This window comes from Pygocentrus nattereri, chromosome 22 (assembly GCF_015220715.1).
Source record: "Pygocentrus nattereri isolate fPygNat1 chromosome 22, fPygNat1.pri, whole genome shotgun sequence".
Classification (NCBI taxonomy): domain Eukaryota; kingdom Metazoa; phylum Chordata; class Actinopteri; order Characiformes; family Serrasalmidae; genus Pygocentrus; species Pygocentrus nattereri.
In genome coordinates, this window is record NC_051232.1 from 34,111,906 (window position 1) to 34,131,237 (window position 19,332).

General features: G+C 44.8%; 1 protein-coding gene across 4 annotated transcripts in view; it reads right to left on the minus strand.

The window, feature by feature from the left end:
• Positions 1-19,332, minus strand: part of LOC108414519 (spectrin beta chain, non-erythrocytic 1-like) — a 147,861-nt gene that overhangs the window by 17,333 nt on the left and 111,196 nt on the right. For all 4 annotated transcript variants that reach the window (XM_037532858.1, XM_037532859.1, XM_037532861.1 and 1 more), the window contains 8 exons: positions 17,819-18,043; positions 14,561-14,650; positions 13,265-13,543; positions 10,562-10,692; positions 8,034-8,238; positions 7,422-7,796; positions 6,432-6,676; positions 186-324 (listed from right to left, as the gene is read on the minus strand). In XM_037532858.1, the coding sequence (XP_037388755.1) occupies positions 186-324; positions 6,432-6,676; positions 7,422-7,796; positions 8,034-8,238; positions 10,562-10,692; positions 13,265-13,543; positions 14,561-14,650; positions 17,819-18,043 (1,689 nt within the window). The remainder of the gene's footprint in view (positions 1-185; positions 325-6,431; positions 6,677-7,421; positions 7,797-8,033; positions 8,239-10,561; positions 10,693-13,264; positions 13,544-14,560; positions 14,651-17,818; positions 18,044-19,332) is intronic.

The following is a 19,332-nucleotide window of genomic DNA, read 5'->3' on the forward strand; positions in this document are numbered from 1 at the left end:
AAGGCCAGAAAATGACTTGGCTAACATATATGTAAAAGCTGCACTGCCATCTGCTGGACAAAAAAATATCCCTCAACGGGCCGCTTTAAACACTACGCACTGGGAGTAACTGCTCAAGTCTGATGACGGATGGACGCAGACACAGGGTCAGAAACACTGATACAGAAGCACTGGGCTGTTCTAACCTCTTCAGAAGCGTAGTGCTTGCGTGCCAGCAGGCCTTTCCCCAGCTCGATGCAGGTGGTGAAGCTGTCATTGCGAGCGTCGATCTCGGCCTTGATGCCTTGGTGATTGTTCATTAGGAGCTCCACAGATGACACGTCCCTGAATAAGCAAGAAAACATCTTAAATTCACTGTGAGCTACAAATAAAAGAGATGAGATGCCTCTGAAATATGTCAGACCCTTAAAGTGATGTTTTGGCAAAAATGCTATAACACAGTGACACTGTATGACATGATATCATCTAGACAAATGGTCAAAGAAAGACACACAGCTAAAAACAGTACACCGGTGGTTTTAAGGCCCAGTCCTGAACCTTAAACAAGTTCATCTCTGTGTAAAAGAACATACTTGTACCCATCATAACCAAACAGAACAGTAGAATAAAAGCCTGGAGGCGGGGCGGGGTGTGTGGAGTCAGTCCAGCTTAGAACAGATCATTTCAGTGGATTACGGTTCTGTTATGTTCCCTGACTGAAGATACTGAGACGGACCGTTGAGGGACAGGAGGGGCACTGACCCAGAGACAGTCTAGTAGAGTCCAGTAGTAGTCTGAATTTCGACAGTTTAGCAGATCACATTACGCCGCACAGATTAACGCCAGCGTGGTCTGAAAGATGCACTGTGCTCATATAATTGATTTAAGCTTCCAACACTTCTTAGTCAACCTTGTAGCTCCAATGAAAAACTAAAGTACAGCAAACGCGTCTTCCAACACCAGGCACATCTTGGCCGATCGACCACATGCGAGTTAAAGGGATTTTTCAGTGAACTTCTTGGTGTTTGTCCAGTGCAAATGACCATCGCTACATCTGTTGCTCTTGCATATCCGCATCCTACAGCAGCGCCTCAGTAGACCCTAAACCCTGTGCGAGAACCACAAGGCAGCAGGCCAAGTCAGGCCTGTGACACAGTCCCAGCCGGCCTGCAGAATTAATTTAATGTTCTATCCTTAGTAGCCTGTAGAATATACACTCACCTGACAGAGCTGTCTTAATTCTTCATGGCAGACCTTCAACAAGGTGTTGGAAACGTTCCTCAGAGATTCTGGTTGGTTATTTGAGTTCCTGTCTGCCCATTCTCCTCTGACCTCTCACACCAACAAGGCAGAGGTCTAATCTGAGCTAACCCTGCACAGACCTGCGGAGATCTAATCTGATCTAAACCCTGCACAGACCTGCAGAGGTCTAATCCGATCTAAACCCTGCACAGACCTGCGGAGATCTAATCCGATCTAAACCCTGCACAGACCTGCGGAGATCTAATCCGATCTAAACCCTGCACAGACCTGCGGAGATCTAATCCGATCTAAACCCTGCACAGACCTGCAGAGGTCTAATCTGGTCTAACCCTGCACAGACCTGCAGAGGTCTAATCCGATCTAAACCCTGCACAGACCTGCAGAGGTCTAATCCGATCTAAACCCTGCACAGACCTGCAGAGGTCTAATCCGATCTAAACCCTGCACAGACCTGCAGAGGTCTAATCTGATCTAAACCCTGCACAGACCTGCAGAGATCTAATCCGATCTAAACCCTGCACAGACCTGCAGAGATCTAATCCGATCTAAACCCTGCACAGACCTGCAGAGATCTAATCCGATCTAAACCCTGCACAGACCTGCAGAGGTCTAATCCGATCTAAACCCTGCACAGACCTGCAGAGGTCTAATCCGATCTAAACCCTGCACAGACCTGCAGAGGTCTAATCTGATCTAACCCTGCACAGACCTGCAGAGATCTAATCTGATCTAACCCTGCACAGACCTGCAGAGGTCTAATCCGATCTAAACCCTGCACAGACCTGCAGAGGTCTAATCTGATCTAAACCCTGCACAGACCTGCAGAGGTCTAATCCGATCTAAACCCTGCACAGACCTGCAGAGGTCTAATCTGATCTAACCCTGCACAGACCTGCAGAGATCTAATCTGATCTAACCCTGCACAGACCTGCAGAGGTCTAATCTGATCTAAACCCTGCACAGACCTGCAGAGGTCTAATCCGATCTAAACCCTGCACAGACCTGCAGAGGTCTAATCTGATCTAACCCTGCACAGACCTGCAGAGGTCTAATCTGATCTAACCCTGCACAGACCTGCAGAGGTCTAATCCGATCTAAACCCTGCACAGACCTGCAGAGGTCTAATCTGATCTAAACCCTGCACAGACCTGCAGAGGTCTAATCCGATCTAAACCCTGCACAGACCTGCAGAGGTCTAATCTGATCTAAACCCTGCACAGACCTGCAGAGGTCTAATCCGATCTAAACCCTGCACAGACCTGCAGAGATCTAATCTGATCTAAACCCTGCACAGACCTGCAGAGGTCTAATCTGGTCTAACCCTGCACAGACCTGCAGAGGTCTAATCTGATCTAAACCCTGCACAGACCTGCAGAGGTCTAATCTGATCTAAACCCTGCACAGACCTGCAGAGGTCTAATCCGATCTAAACCCTGCACAGACCTGCAGAGGTCTAATCTGATCTAACCCTGCACAGACCTGCAGAGGTCTAATCTGATCTAACCCTGCACAGACCTGCAGAGGTCTAATCTGATCTAACCCTGCACAGACCTGCAGAGGTCTAATCTGATCTAACCCTGCACAGACCTGCAGAGGTCTAATCTGATCTAACCCTGCACAGACCTGCAGAGGTCTAATCTGATCTAAACCCTGCACAGACCTGCAGAGGTCTAATCTGATCTAACCCTGCACAGACCTGCAGAGGTCTAATCTGATCTAACCCTGCACAGACCTGCAGAGGTCTAATCTGATCTAACCATGCACAGACCAGACTGGCGCTCTCGGCCTCTGGCTGCTTCTGCTAAGCGACATCACGTCCATTTTTCGTCTATAACACAGGGAGAGCTACATTTAATTAAAAAAATCATAGAACCAGTTAAAAGTGTCTGTTGGTTCCTGGTGCTTTTCGATGTTCTGTGTTTTCCTGATGGGTTGATATCACAGTGTAAAGGATTCGGATCGTTTAATCAGGTGTTCTGGGACTGTTTCCTAATGGCCTTTAGTGGCAACCATCAAGTCAATTCCTGATAGGACGCAAAACAATCAGGTTTTATTCCCATCAGCCCTGCAAATACAGTTACGCTGCGACCGTTTCCTGTTTCGGAGCCCACAGCGCCGTGTGCTCGGCGCTCTCCACACGGACACAGCACTGAAAACGCCTCAGAAAGCTGGGACACCGCTGTCTGACAAATTTCTAGAAGGTTGTGACGACGTTGACGTGACAGCAAAGTAATCGGTACTACATTGCCTGTACGCTGTGACAACCTCCTAGAACCCTTGACGAGTTCTATTTTAATCAGTACTACAGTTCTGATAACCGGTTCTGATCGTCTTCAGCTCGGCTCCAGTTTCAGCTGCCGCTTAGCTTTTTTCTGTGAATAAACCCGATATTGTGTCTTAGTGGTAGGTTCTATTTTGAAAGTTTCCACATTTAACCGCCTTATCATCGATATGGCAACGCTAATATAATAATTCAGTGTGACTCGTGTTTCTCCATCACGTCATCAACAGGCTGGCGGTGCGTGATCAGGCTGAGAGTGCCCGTCTGCAGCCAGACCCTTCTCGAATGACTTGCATGCTGGAATGTGCTGATCTCTGTTGGCCACCCTGCATGGTCATGCTGGTTGACCAGCATACCAGTACCTCAAACACAATATATGTCGGTTTTGGTGGAGACCTGCTGCTTCCACTGCAGCATCTAAAACACAACAGGTGCTGCTTTCCTATGCTTTTCACCTCAAAGGCCAGTGAGATTGTCCTGTTTAAAGGTTAGCTGAACTTTGATGATGTTTTCTTGAAGGTAGGAGGAGCTTCGACTGCTCTGGGGTGGATCTTTGGGGCAGGCTTAGCCCTAAAACTGTAACAACCATCATCATTACAGTGGAGAGAACTGATTGCTTGAACGACAGAAATCTCGTCAGCTGAGGAGGACAACAAGCTAAAAGCCAAAGGTAGCAAGGTGGCTGGCTATCTAGACACTTCACCTCAGTTTGGGCTCTTTTCTCAGCCTAAAAGGCTAAAAACGGTGCCAATTCAGTCTTGAATCCAGGCAGAGTCGCTCTTTATTAACGATGTTGTTCAAAGACCAAGGTAAGAGTTACACTAGTGCTGGCTTGGCTGTGTTTACGAGTCACTGGCTTGGCTAGCAGTCAGGTTGGTTGACACCACAGAGATTCCCAATGGCTGCATGGTGTATTTGCATAATGCATGCTGGGTACTGTAGTGAGAGAGCACTGATAAACAGGTGCTTTATTCCCCTTTAACATCAGACGGCTAAACCAGAAGAGATCAGAAGGCCAGAGTGTCCATTCTGTTTTTTCCCTCTCTCTATCAAAGCATTAGGACAGGAAGCTGCACAGACAAATGTGATTACACCCCTACATCTCTCTATTCCGCCTTTCCTTTCAGTGCTGCCCCACATCACTCCGTCCCTCGTTTCTGTTTTTCCTGTTCTTGTTCATGTTCTCTGCCCTCCATGTGGACAGAGAGCAGATGCCAATTTCAAGATAACACAATCCAGAGCTCATGACAATTAGAGAGATGCTGTCCAAGAAGCATGAGGGGTAAACAAACTAGGGGTGAGCCAGTTACTAGTCCTAGTGATTTACACTGGATATTAGACATAAAATCAGATTGCAAATCATACTAATTCATTTTATTTAATAAAAAACGCAAACGGCGATCATCGGGGTCCAAGCACCGTTATGCACAATGTGCCAGTATGGGCAATTCTGGAGATAAATTGTGTGTAGAAAGGTTTAAGAAAGACCTCAGTTGGTCATGGTTGTTGATGAGGGGTCTCCTAAGAAGATATGTTCCAAAGCTTATGTGAACCATTCTTCAGGTGCTTGCAAAAATGTTGCAACCAAATGTATAAGAATGGGATGAAAAACATAGTACTAGTTCACATTTTTTCTTTATTTATTTGTCCATGATTTGCTTCAAATGGCTGCATTTTCTCTGCATGGAATTGTTTATGCTTATTTTATTAACATGTTCTAAGAGGAACAAACCAAAATGAGCAATGTGGAAGTTTACGGCTGCACCTACTTCACATTTGAGAAAACAAAAAAATAGCAAACCACAAAAAACAACTCCCAAAATGAATAAAAAAAAAAATGAACAATTAGATCTCGTCTTCCATTTTGAGAGATCCTACCTCTCATTCTGTTCTTTTCTTTTCTTTTCTTCCTGCACGTTCACAGTTCTAGCCTGTCTCACGTTGAGTCAATCAACAACTGAGGTATAAACACAGCAGGTGCCGTAAATACTGGCTAATTACCATCGTGCCTTTTACCTAACGAGCCCAGCAAGGCATCTCTGGCTTCTCTCTACCTTTAAAAAGGAAAAGTCAGACATACAGTAACACTGGATGAAACAGCAGCATTAAATGACCCTTTCTTTCCCAAATCTGGTTTTTGGTCTATTTAAAGAAATATTTCAGCCAGAAAACTCGGATTCTCCCAACAATGAATGTAACAGCCAACAGTATCCAGTGGACACTGGTAAGCATGATCCTATTGGCATAAGATTTCACTCATTTTGGCATTTTTGTGTCACTAAAATATTCCTCTGAAAAAAACAGATCAAAAGCTACGAATAAAGTGTGGCTCCCAACAACCACCTGGAAGAGCCGGTCGACCCCAAAACTGCCCCCATCAGATTAACGGCACTTAAAGCTTTCATCTTTGGGAGAGAGGAGAAAATCATCAAACAAAGAAGCTGAACGATGGACTGACCACCCACCAGAGTCCAGACCTCAACACCACTTATTGGGTTTGACTACCTCAGAATATGATCGACCAGCTAAGACTGAACTTTATAAAAACATCCCTGCAGATTTCTTTGGAAAACTGAAAATAAGCCTCTTTAAAAGAATAGAAACTGTAATAATACTTTTGACTCATTAAAATTCATTAAATTAATTGTCTCTGACATGCAGACTAGCATGCAATGCAGTTAAACACTGCAAACAGTATTTTCCCTGTAAATGAAAAGAACAAAAATCCTTGGACATTTAATACACTTATAACCAAGCCAATGGGCAGATGCACTGAATTTGTCTGTGGTAATCGGCAGGAAGATGCGGCAGACAGAGCATTTACTTAATAAGACCACAGTAAGATCTTATTACCTTGTTTAATTTCATTAACGCTCCACCTGTGAGACTCTCTCGTTATGCGGCGTACCTGGGTTTCTCCTGTGCATCAATAAGCCGGATGACGTCCTCCATCCAGAGCATGAGGTCGCGCACCATGCTGAAGAAGCGGAACTTGTCGCTGGTGTCCAGCAGGCGTGCGCGACGGCCGTCGCAGGCCTCCAGCAGGGCGCGCCACGCCTCCAGCACCTCCCCCTCACGCCGCTGGATGTCGTCCGCCTTGTCCCCGGCGTAGGCCGACTGCAGGCGCACGGCGTCCTCCTGCAGCTGCTTCACCTGTGCAGCAGAGGGTAAAGTGTTCAAAGGAACAGCTTCAATGTGCAACCTTACCATGGCTAACTGTGAAAAGGTACAGTACAGCTTCATTTCTCGTTCCTCAAGGTACGAACAGTGTAAATGTGCCCTCAAAGGTTCTACAGTGGTTCTAAGGTCTGATTGTGGTGCTTCAATCAGGTTCTCCAGGTGAAAAGTTGGTATTTGTTCCTTTTCATAACCAAATATTTTAAAACAGAGCAGTAGAGTAAAAGCCTGGAGGCGAGGCGAGGCGGGGTGTGTGGAGTCAGTCCAGCTTAGAACAGATCATTTCAGTGGATTATGGTTCAGTTATGTTCCCTGACTAAAGGGACCGTGATGGAGCCTTGAGGGTTCCGCCCCAGAGACAAACAGTGACCATTTACTACCTTTATTTTCTAAAATTCTTTATTATCATTAAATAGGCCGCACGGCCCACTGCAGCAGCATCCATCATTGCTGTTTCACTGCAGGAAAAGCAGTGAGCTAACAGCTCCCTCTTGTGGATGTTTGGAGACCTTGTGGATGTTTGGATCTCTAAAGAAATGCTACTTATTCTCTGACCTGGTATAACCAGCATCATTTGAAGTTCTGCCTGAGCAGTTTGTGGTGCACCAGCCTTAGTGACTTCTGTTACTGTTCAGGCCTGAAACCTAAGAGATGACGATCAAGAGGAATTTGTAGGAAGATAACAGTGAATTGGGACGACGCGGTGCGTCAATCAACCCACCTGTGTTCCCAGAGCCTGGATGTCGTGCTCGAAGGTGGTGTGCATCCTCTGCAGCGTCTCCACCGTGTTCTGGTCTCGGCCCAGTTCCTCCGGAAGCTTCTTGTGTTTATCTAGAATGCGACCTAGCACCTCCTTGGCATCGTGGTAGAACTTATGCAGCTCATAGGAGGCGGCCAAGATCTGGGTACGGGTGTCGATCAGCTCCAGCAGGTCCGCCCACGCCTCATTGAGCCCGTCTTTCCACTCGGCGATGGTCGCGGCGTCCGCGTGACCTGAATTGATCAAGTCATCGGCCATTTTGTTGACGCCGTCGACGCGCTCCTGGCCGATGTTGCCCGTGTCGCGAGCGAATTCTCGGAAACGTTCCTGAAGCATCTGTAATTACATTTACAGTTATCTTTACAGGTCTTAGGGTAAAGAGTTTAACCAGGCAAGAAAGAACAGACTTAAAACAAGAAAATGACTTCAAAATGAAATGAAACTAAAAACGAAATTTTTTATTCAAAATCAGTGACATCAGAAAATTAGTACTACAGGCTAGGACTGGTCTAGAGCACTGGGATACTAGAGAACACTGGACTAAAGAACTGGAGATACTGGAAAGTGTCTTACGGTCACATGTTCGTAGTCCTGGCCCAGCTCGTGAGACCCTGCCACCACCTCTCTCTCGGCGATCCACTGCTCTAAATCGTCCACTTCACGGTTCAACTGGAACAGACGGGATCTTTCGTCCAGTTTCCCGCGTCTTTCCTCAGACAGGTCCTTCAGGCCGGCGTACAGTTTGTCCACCTGGGATTGGCGCATGCTGATTCGCTCACTGAGGGGTGATAAGAGGGCCAGTCAGTTCAGTATTAGTCAAAGCTTCAGTAATAACCTCACTTTGCACCGTAACTGACGTGTGTTACCTTGAAAAGCTGCCAAAACAACGTAACTAGTACATTCTGAGATAGATGATAACCTGGACTGGCATTAGAGCAATTAGGGTAAGAGTCAGGCATTCATTTAAACCCTGCAAAGCTTTATCAAACTCTCCTGGACAACCAAACTCTCAAATCTTTTGTTTTTAAATCTCCACCTGAGGCGTTTATAGAAATCAGACCATTTCTAGCTAATTATGTATTTTGTGAGCGATTCTCACTCCTCACTCAAATTATTTTAATTTTCCATTAATATCAGCCTGTTTCACCATGCACCACTACCCAACCTGTGCTTTGATCCTACCACCCCCCCAGCTGTTACAGACCTAAAAGCAAAAGACGTTGAATGTCTAATAAAATAAGCAGTTTTAATAACCCTGCCGCCTGGGGACGCTTAAAGAGATTTAACGGTTAGCTGTATTGAATGTAGCCTATTATTTAATGTAAAACAATGTGTTTTAATTTAAAATAATTTTTGTATATTTCAAGTGCAACATTTCAAAATTGACTAAAGTGCCTTTTTTTGCAGTTTGAGTTTTGGCATATTTGGGATGAACAATGTCCAGCTTGGGCCATATAAAAATATGAATTAAAACTGAAATAAAAACATTTCAGGCCAACACTTTTTAATATGGCCCTTGAGGTTGAGTTTGACACCCCTGTTCTAGATATTCAGATGACTGTACATTTAGCAATATTTTATGTTTATACAGTCATCATTTGGCAGTGGTAGAGTGAATCGCTTTCTTTGCTTGTTTAGCCTATATCCTTTACTATAATAATAAAAATCACACGCACTATTACGCAGCGCAACTCTTCAATCATTTTAATAGGTAATAAACTTTTTTGCTTCCTGTGTTGAAATGCAAACACGTGCATGAATGAAACCCTGCTGGTGTGGTTTCACGCACTGCTAACATGAATGTCAATAGCACCCCCTTCTGGAGAACCAGAAACTTTGTTGAGAAAACTGATTTTTCTGTACATTTCACAGGAGGGCTACTACAATTCAAAGCTTTTACATGACGTATCAGTACTTTGACAAACTGATCAGCTTGTTGTTTAATTAGCTTTATAGAAGTATTAGTGTGGACTTTTAGTCTCACTGCTACAATACAGGGTGATTTAAAAAGATTCATCTGATTTTTACAATGAGGAGGTGCCTAGGAACCAATCACATACCAATTGGGGGTCATTTTTGGGGCAGTCGTGGGCTGGAGGTCAGGGAACCGGCCCTGTGACCAGAAGGTTGCTGGTTCGATCCCCAGAGCCAACAGTCCATGACTGAGGTGTCCTTGAGCAAGACACCTGACCCCCAACTGCTCCCCAGGCGCCATGAATAGGGCTGCCCACCACTCCGGGCAAGTGTGCTCACTGCCCCCTAGTGTGTGTATTCACTAGTGTGTATGTGGTGTTTCACTTCACGGATGGGTTAAATGCAGAGGTGGAATTTCCCCGTTTGTGGGATCAAAAAAGTATCACTTAACTTAAAGTTTCTGAGTGTCACTAAACAGATGATCTCTGAAATCCCACTGAAAGAGCCGTGAGAGCAGCGACGCCCGACACGCTCAGTCCAGTCTGGGATGAGTTTGACTGTGGTGTTGATGTCGACCGTACAGCTGGAGGAGGTTCAGACTGAGACCTTCTAGAACTACATAATGAACTTTATGCTCATTTAAACCGTTTACAGCTCACTGCACTGATCTGTGATGATTTACAGGTGAAATAAAGTATTTAGAAAACAGATGAATCAGATGAATTAACCCCTTAAATAGTCAGGGCCCACCAGCAGCTTTATTACACACTTCTATAACCTAAAGAATAGCTCAGCAAGTTTGTATTAAAGTCCCTGTAGTTACTGAATAATAAGCCTGGGACTTTAAGGGGTTGATTGGTGTTACAACACTTGCAACTTTTCTAGCACCCGTGCTACCTGCTCAAAAAGTTGACCTACAGCCCTAAGATGACGTGAACTGGCCTTTGTCTGAGTGTCTTTCAAGCCAAGAGACTTTTAGTACTTCATAGCAGGAGTAACTGTCCATGTGGATCAACCTTACAATACAGACATAACACAGCTTAGAACCTTCCGATCCATAACTGGCAGGTTAAAAACACTGAGATATACATTTAAAAAGTCATAAAATCGCTGATGTCACTCTAAATTTGTATCTCGTGCTCTAGCAGTCCAGCTTCCGACACGGATTTAGTGAAGCTCATTCCCACCTTTCTGGATGCCCGGCAGCCACCAAAGCCCTGCTGGTCTTGGACAGCTGGTGCACAGTCTCAGCATAATCCTCCACTGCCTGCTCCACAATCTGGTGCTTCTTCAGCATCGCCACCGAACTCTGCTCATCCTGCGAGAAAAAGAGAGATGGGACTGAGACAGAAAGAAAATGTGATAGAGTGCTGTGAAAGAGAACAGATGAAAGGGACCTCAGCCGTAATGAAAGACAAATGTATCCATAAAGAGGCCAAAATGCTTTGAGACACCAAGGAAAGTTTGAGGAACGCAACCAGACTTCAGAACATTATAACACCCTGTTAATGACCTTATTCACGAGGTAAGTTAATAACTTAATGGCAGTGAATGTTAACAATAAAGCCAAGTTTGCGCTTTAGAATAAGATTTCAGTTTGTCTTTTGTCGATGTGGAGCTAGCTGGTGATCTTCTAGCCTGATACTGACGTGAATCAAAAGAAGATGCCCAACTACTGCACTGTTGAAATAATCAGAGCTCAATATTGACTGAAATCTAACACTTCACTTCAGAGTTCGGGTGCAGTTTGACTTCATTTAGAAATACCCCACAGCCTACTACTGAGGAATTCCACCGATTTGTCTACAATCCTGTGTAATTAAACCGTTAAAATGCAAACAAAGTCATTCTAAGTGGTCAGAATTGTTCATAGCAGTGGTGATGGATGGATGGATGGATGGATGGATGGATGGATGGATGGATGGATGGATGGATGGATACTTTATTGATCCCGAAGGAAATTTAGCAATAGGTACCAGACATCCAGAGCTTCCTCTAAAAGCTCCCTCTCAGACAGATATTACATCACGTGGTTCTGAATTCACTGCCTGATGTCTGAGACGCTGTTTTACGATAGTTTCGAGAAGGTTTAGGCTTTAAACTTGTTTTCCAAAAGGCATTACTGTCGGAGGGCTATAAGCAGGACACTGTAGGGCAAAATAGTCCACTATATTAACATCGCTGTTTAGAATGAATAAATACATTCATTTAAAAGCTAAAATAACATCCGAGTCTGTAAGTTGACACGGCGACGCCTGGTTCCTATCACTGTCACTGAAAAGAATTCTGACACAGTAAGTTCAGAGGCATTTCACATCAAACCGCTCTGAATGACTTCGTTTACCTCTCCATGATTGGATGATGCAGATACAGACTGATCCGCTGAGATATGGTGAGGAATTCCCCTTTAAGCTCAATCTAAGAGGTACTGAATTAAAGATGCACTTTATTATAGAGTTCATTTTTCCAAGTGTAAGGGTTGTATCCTAAGATTAGGATGTCCAATACACAAACAAAATCCCCAGAAAAGGTTGACTTCTGCTTAGTTACTGCTTTATGAAGTAGTAATAGGCAGCCAGTTTACTAGAAGTTATTGGCTTGATAAATTAGTTACCAGCTATTGGCTTTATAAGCCTTAATGATAGCACAATAACGGATTATAATACATTATTCGTTATATATTGTTGCATAATAAAGGAGCAATAAACAGCCAGTTAATTACCAGCTACTGGTGTGATAAGCCTTTAAGGCTATTCTTTACTCTGACCTTCTTCTCTGTATCTTACACAGATGTGTGTCAGGGTGTCAGTGTGCCAGTGTGAGCAGCCAGATCGGAATTCAAGAGACTGTTATGTCAGTCCAACTCGACACTCGGCATAATTTCGCGCTGTTAAGACTCAAACATTTAGGCTGATGTTTCTGTACCAAATGACTCATCGCAGTGTTTGAAGAGGCTGCAGCATCAATGAACAGTTTAAAGAAAGAGGGCACGGCCCAAAGAAGTCGCCGTGGCGGAATAACGAGGTCTTTTTACGGTGAACTCAAACACGTTCTGGGTGAGGAGCCCAGCTGTCAAGCATTGGCACTTCACGATGGCTCCTGAGATGCTGGTGAAGATGAAGCTGATCCTCTGGGAGCGACTGGCGTTCGTTGGCGGTCGTGATCGTTTACCTCTGGATGAGCCGCGTGACGCAGCGCGATGCTCTGCTCTTTTGAGCGTGCGGCTCTGTTTAGGAGCTGATCTGCTCAGACTGTCGCATACAGGTCCGATTTAAAAGATCATCTGAACAGCCAAACAAAAAAACCTGATCTGGTGAGAAAATCATATTTGGGCCACTTTTACCTGCTGTGTGAACGCAGCCTTAGTTAGAGCACCTTGTGGAAATGACTGGCTTTACTACTGACCAAAGAAAACCTGGTATGTCCAGAACAGGAATTACATAGAAGAATGTCCTTCACTTTAATGTTCTGCGATGGAGAAGCCTGGCCACTGTCCGTGGTGCTGAAACAGAAGAGTTTCAAACAGCGCACGGCTGAAACTCACTAATCTGCTCAGTTTACGTCACAGGGGTGAGGCTGATCTACTTCAGCGACTCTGAGGCTCCAAGAGAGCCCACAGACCCTCCCTTACTGCCTCTTTGGCCTCTACGCCTGCACACCTTCCACCATGAGACCCATCTTTCACCAGCACTTTAACTGCACTCCACTCTGTAAATAAAGCAGCACTGCATAGCTCACCAACCCCTGGCTGAGTTCAAACATGTGGGCCTTTCCATTGGTCCATTTCTCATGAAAACCTCAGACCATGTAAAAACCAGCTGTTTCGAATGGTTTTGAGGTATGAGGTTTGACATAAGAGCTTTACGCAGAAGGGAAAAAGTGCTCCTCACCTTGGCCTTCTCCTCAGACATCATGTACAGCTCCTGCTCACTCATCCAGGCCTCGGCCTCCGCGGCATCAAAGTAGTACTGCTGGGCCTTGTGTGCTTCCTCCAGGCGGCTATGGCGCTTCTCCACTTCCTCCTGGATCAAGCTCCACAACCGCTGAAGATCATCTAAGCGCTGCTTGATTGCTGCGCTGACTGGACTGTCGTCCTTCAGGGTGTGAGTGCTCCTCTCGAAAATGTCGTCGTATCTTGGCTGGTGACCCTGGATCTCCTTCTGGAGGGTCTGAGAAATGAAGAGATTAAATGTTCATGTCATTTTAGGCCAATTGCCTCTATTGGTAGTCATTCCCATTTCTTTTTCACTGGGATCAGGATATCCAGTCCCGGCTAGATGATGGTGACCCAACTCGGCCTTATTAAACATACTTTAGGACTGACCAAACCAGGAACGCCTGTAATATAATCTGTTACATAATTAATAGTGATAGTAGACGGTGTTGCCTCTGTCATTAACTAGGCAGGGCCTGTGCAGCCGAACTCAGGAGTCGCCCAGCTTGGATACAGACATAAGGATGTAACCATCAGGAAGATATTTGCTTTCTTTTGTTCTGTTTTTATGTGGCATGAAGTCATTACTTGCTCATTTTCAAACGTACATATATTCTAAATTCTGACCCCAAGATCCTCGATCATTAATACGGAGGCAGGGGTGAGCTGGTTTGTACCGGTGGAGCAGCGTCCAGCTCTAAACTTCAAGCATTTAGTAACAGCATGCTTTCACCTCAAAATGACCTGTACTTAAGGAATAAAGTTTCTGGGTGCAGTTCTACAAGCTGAAGTATGAGTGGGTGGTACTGCTGAACTATAATTAGGGCTAGTAAAATATGTGAAACTCAAGCACAGCGTTTTCACGTCGCTGTTTCTTTAAAAGAAAATCAGTGAAAGCTCCCCCTGCTGGATGTTTGCAGTCAAGCACTGAACTTATAGCATTCTTCAAGCTGTAGTAATCGAGAGCAGATCCATTTGGGCTTTCTTATCAATTTGACAGTCCAAACAGTATGCATTGCTTTTATTTACTGTTTATTTTCAAAAGTTGTACACATTTATATAGAAAAAAAACAAATATATAGCAAATAATACATTATTTAACTATTACTTAATGAGTAATACATTAAATTAATATTCATTTCTTTATTTCTTTCATTCAATTCATTGAATTCTTTCATTACATTAAGAAATGAATATTAATCATTTATTGCTCTAAATTAAAAAATAATAAATCAGTCCCGTCAACACTCACTTGGTTCTTCTTGATGAGCAGCTGGACGGTTTGTAAATTGTTGCCGTGGTCTGTAGACGTGGCCATTGGCATTCTCTCCTCAACCCAAAGCTAAAACAATAAACAAATAAACAGAACAATTTACACGTTCATGCCGATCAGACATTCCCTACTTTTCCTCATCTGAAGTCCTGAGTCACAGCTGAGAGTTTCCAGGACAGAAGCCTCATCTCTCTTCACAGACTCATTCTACTCCGGCAATTTGGGCCGAGCAGGAGGGGGCGCTAATCCCTTTGATTCTGCCGGAATGAGGTCAATACAGTCATTACTGCTGAGGAACGACTGCTTCCCTCCTCCAGCCTTCAGAACCAGGGTGGAGCGCTAAGCACAGAAAGCCAGAGCTCTCTTTCCACCTTTCCTCACCTACATCATCCAAAACCCTGCGGGGCTGCAGCTGCAGCTGCGGCAGCGCTACGGATCACCTGAGGCAGCGTCCCAAATACACAAGCGCCGGAAGGAAAATGGAGCATGCTGGGGCACACACACGCTCAACTGACACACGGTCGATAAAGAATTCACTGAATTATGAGCAAAAACGCTGCAGTGACCAGTCAGTAGTGACCTACTTTACATGGTACTCTAATTTACAGTAATGTGCAAAAGTCAAAGTTCACCTTTAACTTATTACATTTATGTCACAACGTCCAGAACGTTCGAGTTCCTCATTTATCGGGAGACATTTCTGAGAGGATTCCTGATAATCTGCTATCATAATGAAGGAGAACATCAAAGAAAAAATCATTTAAAAAGGAGTTTCCAAAAGCTGGAGCTCAGGATATTATCACAATAAACTTCTTAAAACGCCGTGGGTCTGAAAGGATGTGCACACTCTTAAAGATGCTTCTTCAAGGGTTCTTTAGCAAAGAAAATGGTTCTGTATAGAACCATAAACACCTAAATCTCTGCATAGTTAAAGGGTTCTCGGCATGGTGAACTGGTTCTTTAGACTGATGGAGAATGTACTGTACACGGTACCAGTATAGTAAACGGTTCTTCTATCATTACAATGTTAAGCTTGCCATAACAGAAGAACCCTGGAACCATATACAGCACACTCTCCATCAACATAACGAATCCTTTCATGATGCAGAGAACCTCTTAATCATGCAAAGGGTTCTCCGAACTGAACTGAATTGAATTAAGAACCCCCTCGCCGTTTTATTTACACTGTGGAATTAGGCCTCCGCATTTAACCCATCCGTGCAGTGAAACACCACATACACACTAATGAACACACACACTAGGGGGCAGTGAGCACACTTGCCCAGAGCGGTGGGCAGCCCTATCCACAGCGCCCAGGGAGCAGCTGGGGGTTAGGGGTCTTGCTCAGTCACGTATTGTCGGCTTAAGGGATCGAACCAGTGACCCTCCGGCCCACGACTGCCCCCAGAAACAACTAACTTGCTTGCCCAAAAAAGGACTTGAATCATGGACCCTCCAACTAAAAGCCTGATGCTCTACTGACTGACCTATCCGGACTCTAAAAGCAGGTCGTAGTCCGCAGGACCTGAACCTGCGCGGGGAGAACCCAATGGATATCTACTCATTTTTTCACACTAGTCTTTGAGCGATTATGGTTCTCTGTAGAACCATTTTTTTCACCTTAGAACTCTTGAAGAGCCGTAACTTGTGTTGAAGCTTTGCTGAGAAAAGGAGACGGACACGTCAAACAAAGAAGCTGAACGATGGACTGACCGCCCCAGAGTCCAGACCTCAACACCACTGAATGGGTTTGATCCCTTCAGAAAATCAACCAGCTTCTAAGACTGAGCTTTGGAGGCGTGTCTGCAGATTCTTTGAGGAGCTGAGAGTGGGTCTCCTGAGAAGAATGGAAGCTGGAATGAAGGTGAAGAGGGACTCACTGACTGGACACAGCTGAGAGTAGATTTAGCGGTGGAGGCTTCTGGGCAGTTTTCCGGTAAATGTATATTTTATCATTTATTATGCTGAAAAATGAACAACTTGGACTGAAGTATGGAACTGTGGTCTCTGACGTCTGCACAGTACTGTATACTGTATTCTCCAAATCTGCACCAACGTCTGAGAACTTTAGGGATTTTAACCTTTGGAGTTACAATAGCAAAAAGTGGAGCTTAAGCATCTAAACTGAGGAAAATAAAGAAAAGTAGGATTAACAGCTTATTAATGACCAGAGACACACAAAATCGCTGAGGATACTGAGAATCTCTGTCCTCACAGCTACAAAACATACACTACTTTATACAATATGTGTACGTTTTTAGACTCTGAGAGTTTCCACTGTATCGTTGAGTTTTAAAAATGTGAAAATTCATAATTAATAACAGTCAGTAAAGCACGATTTACCCAACACTGATCTGCTGGAGCTGAAGATTCACTGTGACCATTTAATCTTACACAAGCTGATCAGAATCATTAAAATGGTACCAGAGAGCAAAATGTTCACATCAGTAGAGTCCTACAGCCTTAAAGACGGTTCTTCAAGGGTTCTTTAGTAAAGACAATGGTCCTATATAGAACCATGAACAGAATCCTTTGCATAATGTAATGGTTCTTTAGATTAATGGACAATGTGCTGTATATGGCTCACAAAATGGGTTCTTCTATTGTTATTGTTACACTCTTAAAGACGGTTCTTCAAAGGTTCTTTGGCAAAGAAAACAGTTCTATATAGAAACATGAACATTCAAAGAAGCCTTTGCCTGATTAAAAGGTTCTTTCCATATTACGTTCTTTAGCGAAGACAGCGGTTCTATATAAAACCACGAACACCCATTTGAATGCTTAACTGATTCTTTTCATGGTGAATTGGTTCTTCAGATTGATGGAAAATGTGCTGCAGATGGTTCTCAGGGTGTGCACACTCTTAGAGATGGTTCTTCAGTAAAGAAAACGGTTCTGCATGGAACCATAAACACGTAAAGGAACCTCTGCATGACTAAAGCGTTCTTTGCATTGAGAAATGGTTCCTCAAAATTGATGGAGAATGAGCTGTAGACGGATCTATATAGAACTTTCTCGGAGTTCCTTTATTCTTAGCCTGTTAAGCTTCTCATGACAGAAGAACCCTTTTAGGTGCTAGAACTGTATACAACACATTCTCCATCATTCTGAGGAACCACTTCACCATGAAAAGAACCATTTAAACATGCAAGTGTGTTCGTGGTTCTATAGAGAACCATTATCTTACAAAAGAACCATCTTGAAGAATGTTGTACACTTGGTGAAGGTGCCACTCACGATTTCGTCCTCCACATCGCGGTTGAACTGGTGGATCTCGCGGGAGGCCATGAGGTTGCTCCGGCGCTTCTTCAGCGGCTCCTGCAGCTCATGGAACTTCTTCTCCACACCACGGCGCTGGCCGTCCACCTCGTCCGAGCCCTTGCCCTCCTGGCTGAGCGCCTGGGCCTGCGAGCGCAGCTCCTCCACCTCCTTCTGCCTCACCTCCACCTGACTCTCCAGCATCTAGAAAGGGGACGCCAGCAGAGGAGAGGAGGAGAGGAAGAGAGGAGAGAATGCAAAGGCATTGGACAGAGGAGAAAAAGAATGGAGAGTTGGAGAGGAGAGGAGAAGAGGAGGAAAGAGGACGCAAGAGGAAAGGAAAAGAAACAGGGGATTAGACAGGAAAGATCAAGAATGGGACATGAGGGAGAAATGGAGAAGTGGGGAGGAGAAGTGAAGAGGACAAAAAAGGGACAGTTGCGAGGAAAAAGAATGGAGAGGTGGAGAGGAGAGAACAGGGTGGGAGAGGTGGAGAAGAGAGGAGAAACAGAACAGAGATTTTGACAGAAAAGTAAAGGAAAGGTGGGGAGTAGAGGGGAAAAAGGAATGCACAGGTGAAGGGGAGAGAAGAGAAAAGGAGGACAAAGGAAAGGTGAGGAGTAGAGAGAGAAAAGGAGTAAAGAGGCGAAGAGGAAGGAGGAGAGAAGAGAAGAGGAGCAGAGAGGTAGAGAGGAGTAAATAGGAGAAAATAAGACAGGGTGGTGTAGAGGAGAGAGGGAGAGAGAAGGAATATAGAGGTGGAAAGGAGAGAGGAGAAAAATGAAATGAAGAGGTGCAGAGGAGACAGGGGGAAAGAAGAGGACCAAAGAGGTATAGAGAAGAAGAGAAAAGGACAGAAAAGAGGAGGAAAAGACACAGGGAGGTGGAGAGGACAGGAAAAATGAAATAAAGAGGTGGAGAGGAGAGGAAGAGAGATTGAGAGAGTAGAGGGGGAAAGGGACAGGCAAGGTGGAGAGCAGGGTGGAGAAAAGGAGCAGAAAAGATGAGGGGGAGATGAACAAGGGAATGGAGAGGACGTAGGAGGAGCGGAGAAGAGGAGCAGAGAGGAGATGAAAACAGCAGAGAAAAGGAGCGGTAAGGAACAGTGAGGAGAAAACGTGTGGCAAGGTGGAGAGCAGGGTGGAGAAAAGGAGCAGTAAAGATGAGAGGGGAGGTGAACAAGGGAATGGAGAGGTGGAGAGGAGACAGGAGGAGAAGAGAGGAGAGGAGGGAAAAAGGTGGAGAAGAGAGGACAGAAGAAACAGAAGAAACAAAAAAAAAAGAGGAGACATCTTTACAAACAAGCCTTACGATATAGAGTAATGCATGCTTTCTCATATACACACATCCTCCCTTCCCTCTCTCCCCTTTCCCTCCCTCCCTCTCCCTCTCTCTCTCTCCCCCTCTCCCTCTCTTTCGTCTCCTCAGCATGTGCAGTACGAGTCTAATGCATTCACACTCCACACAGACTGATGCATACGCACACAGCGCTG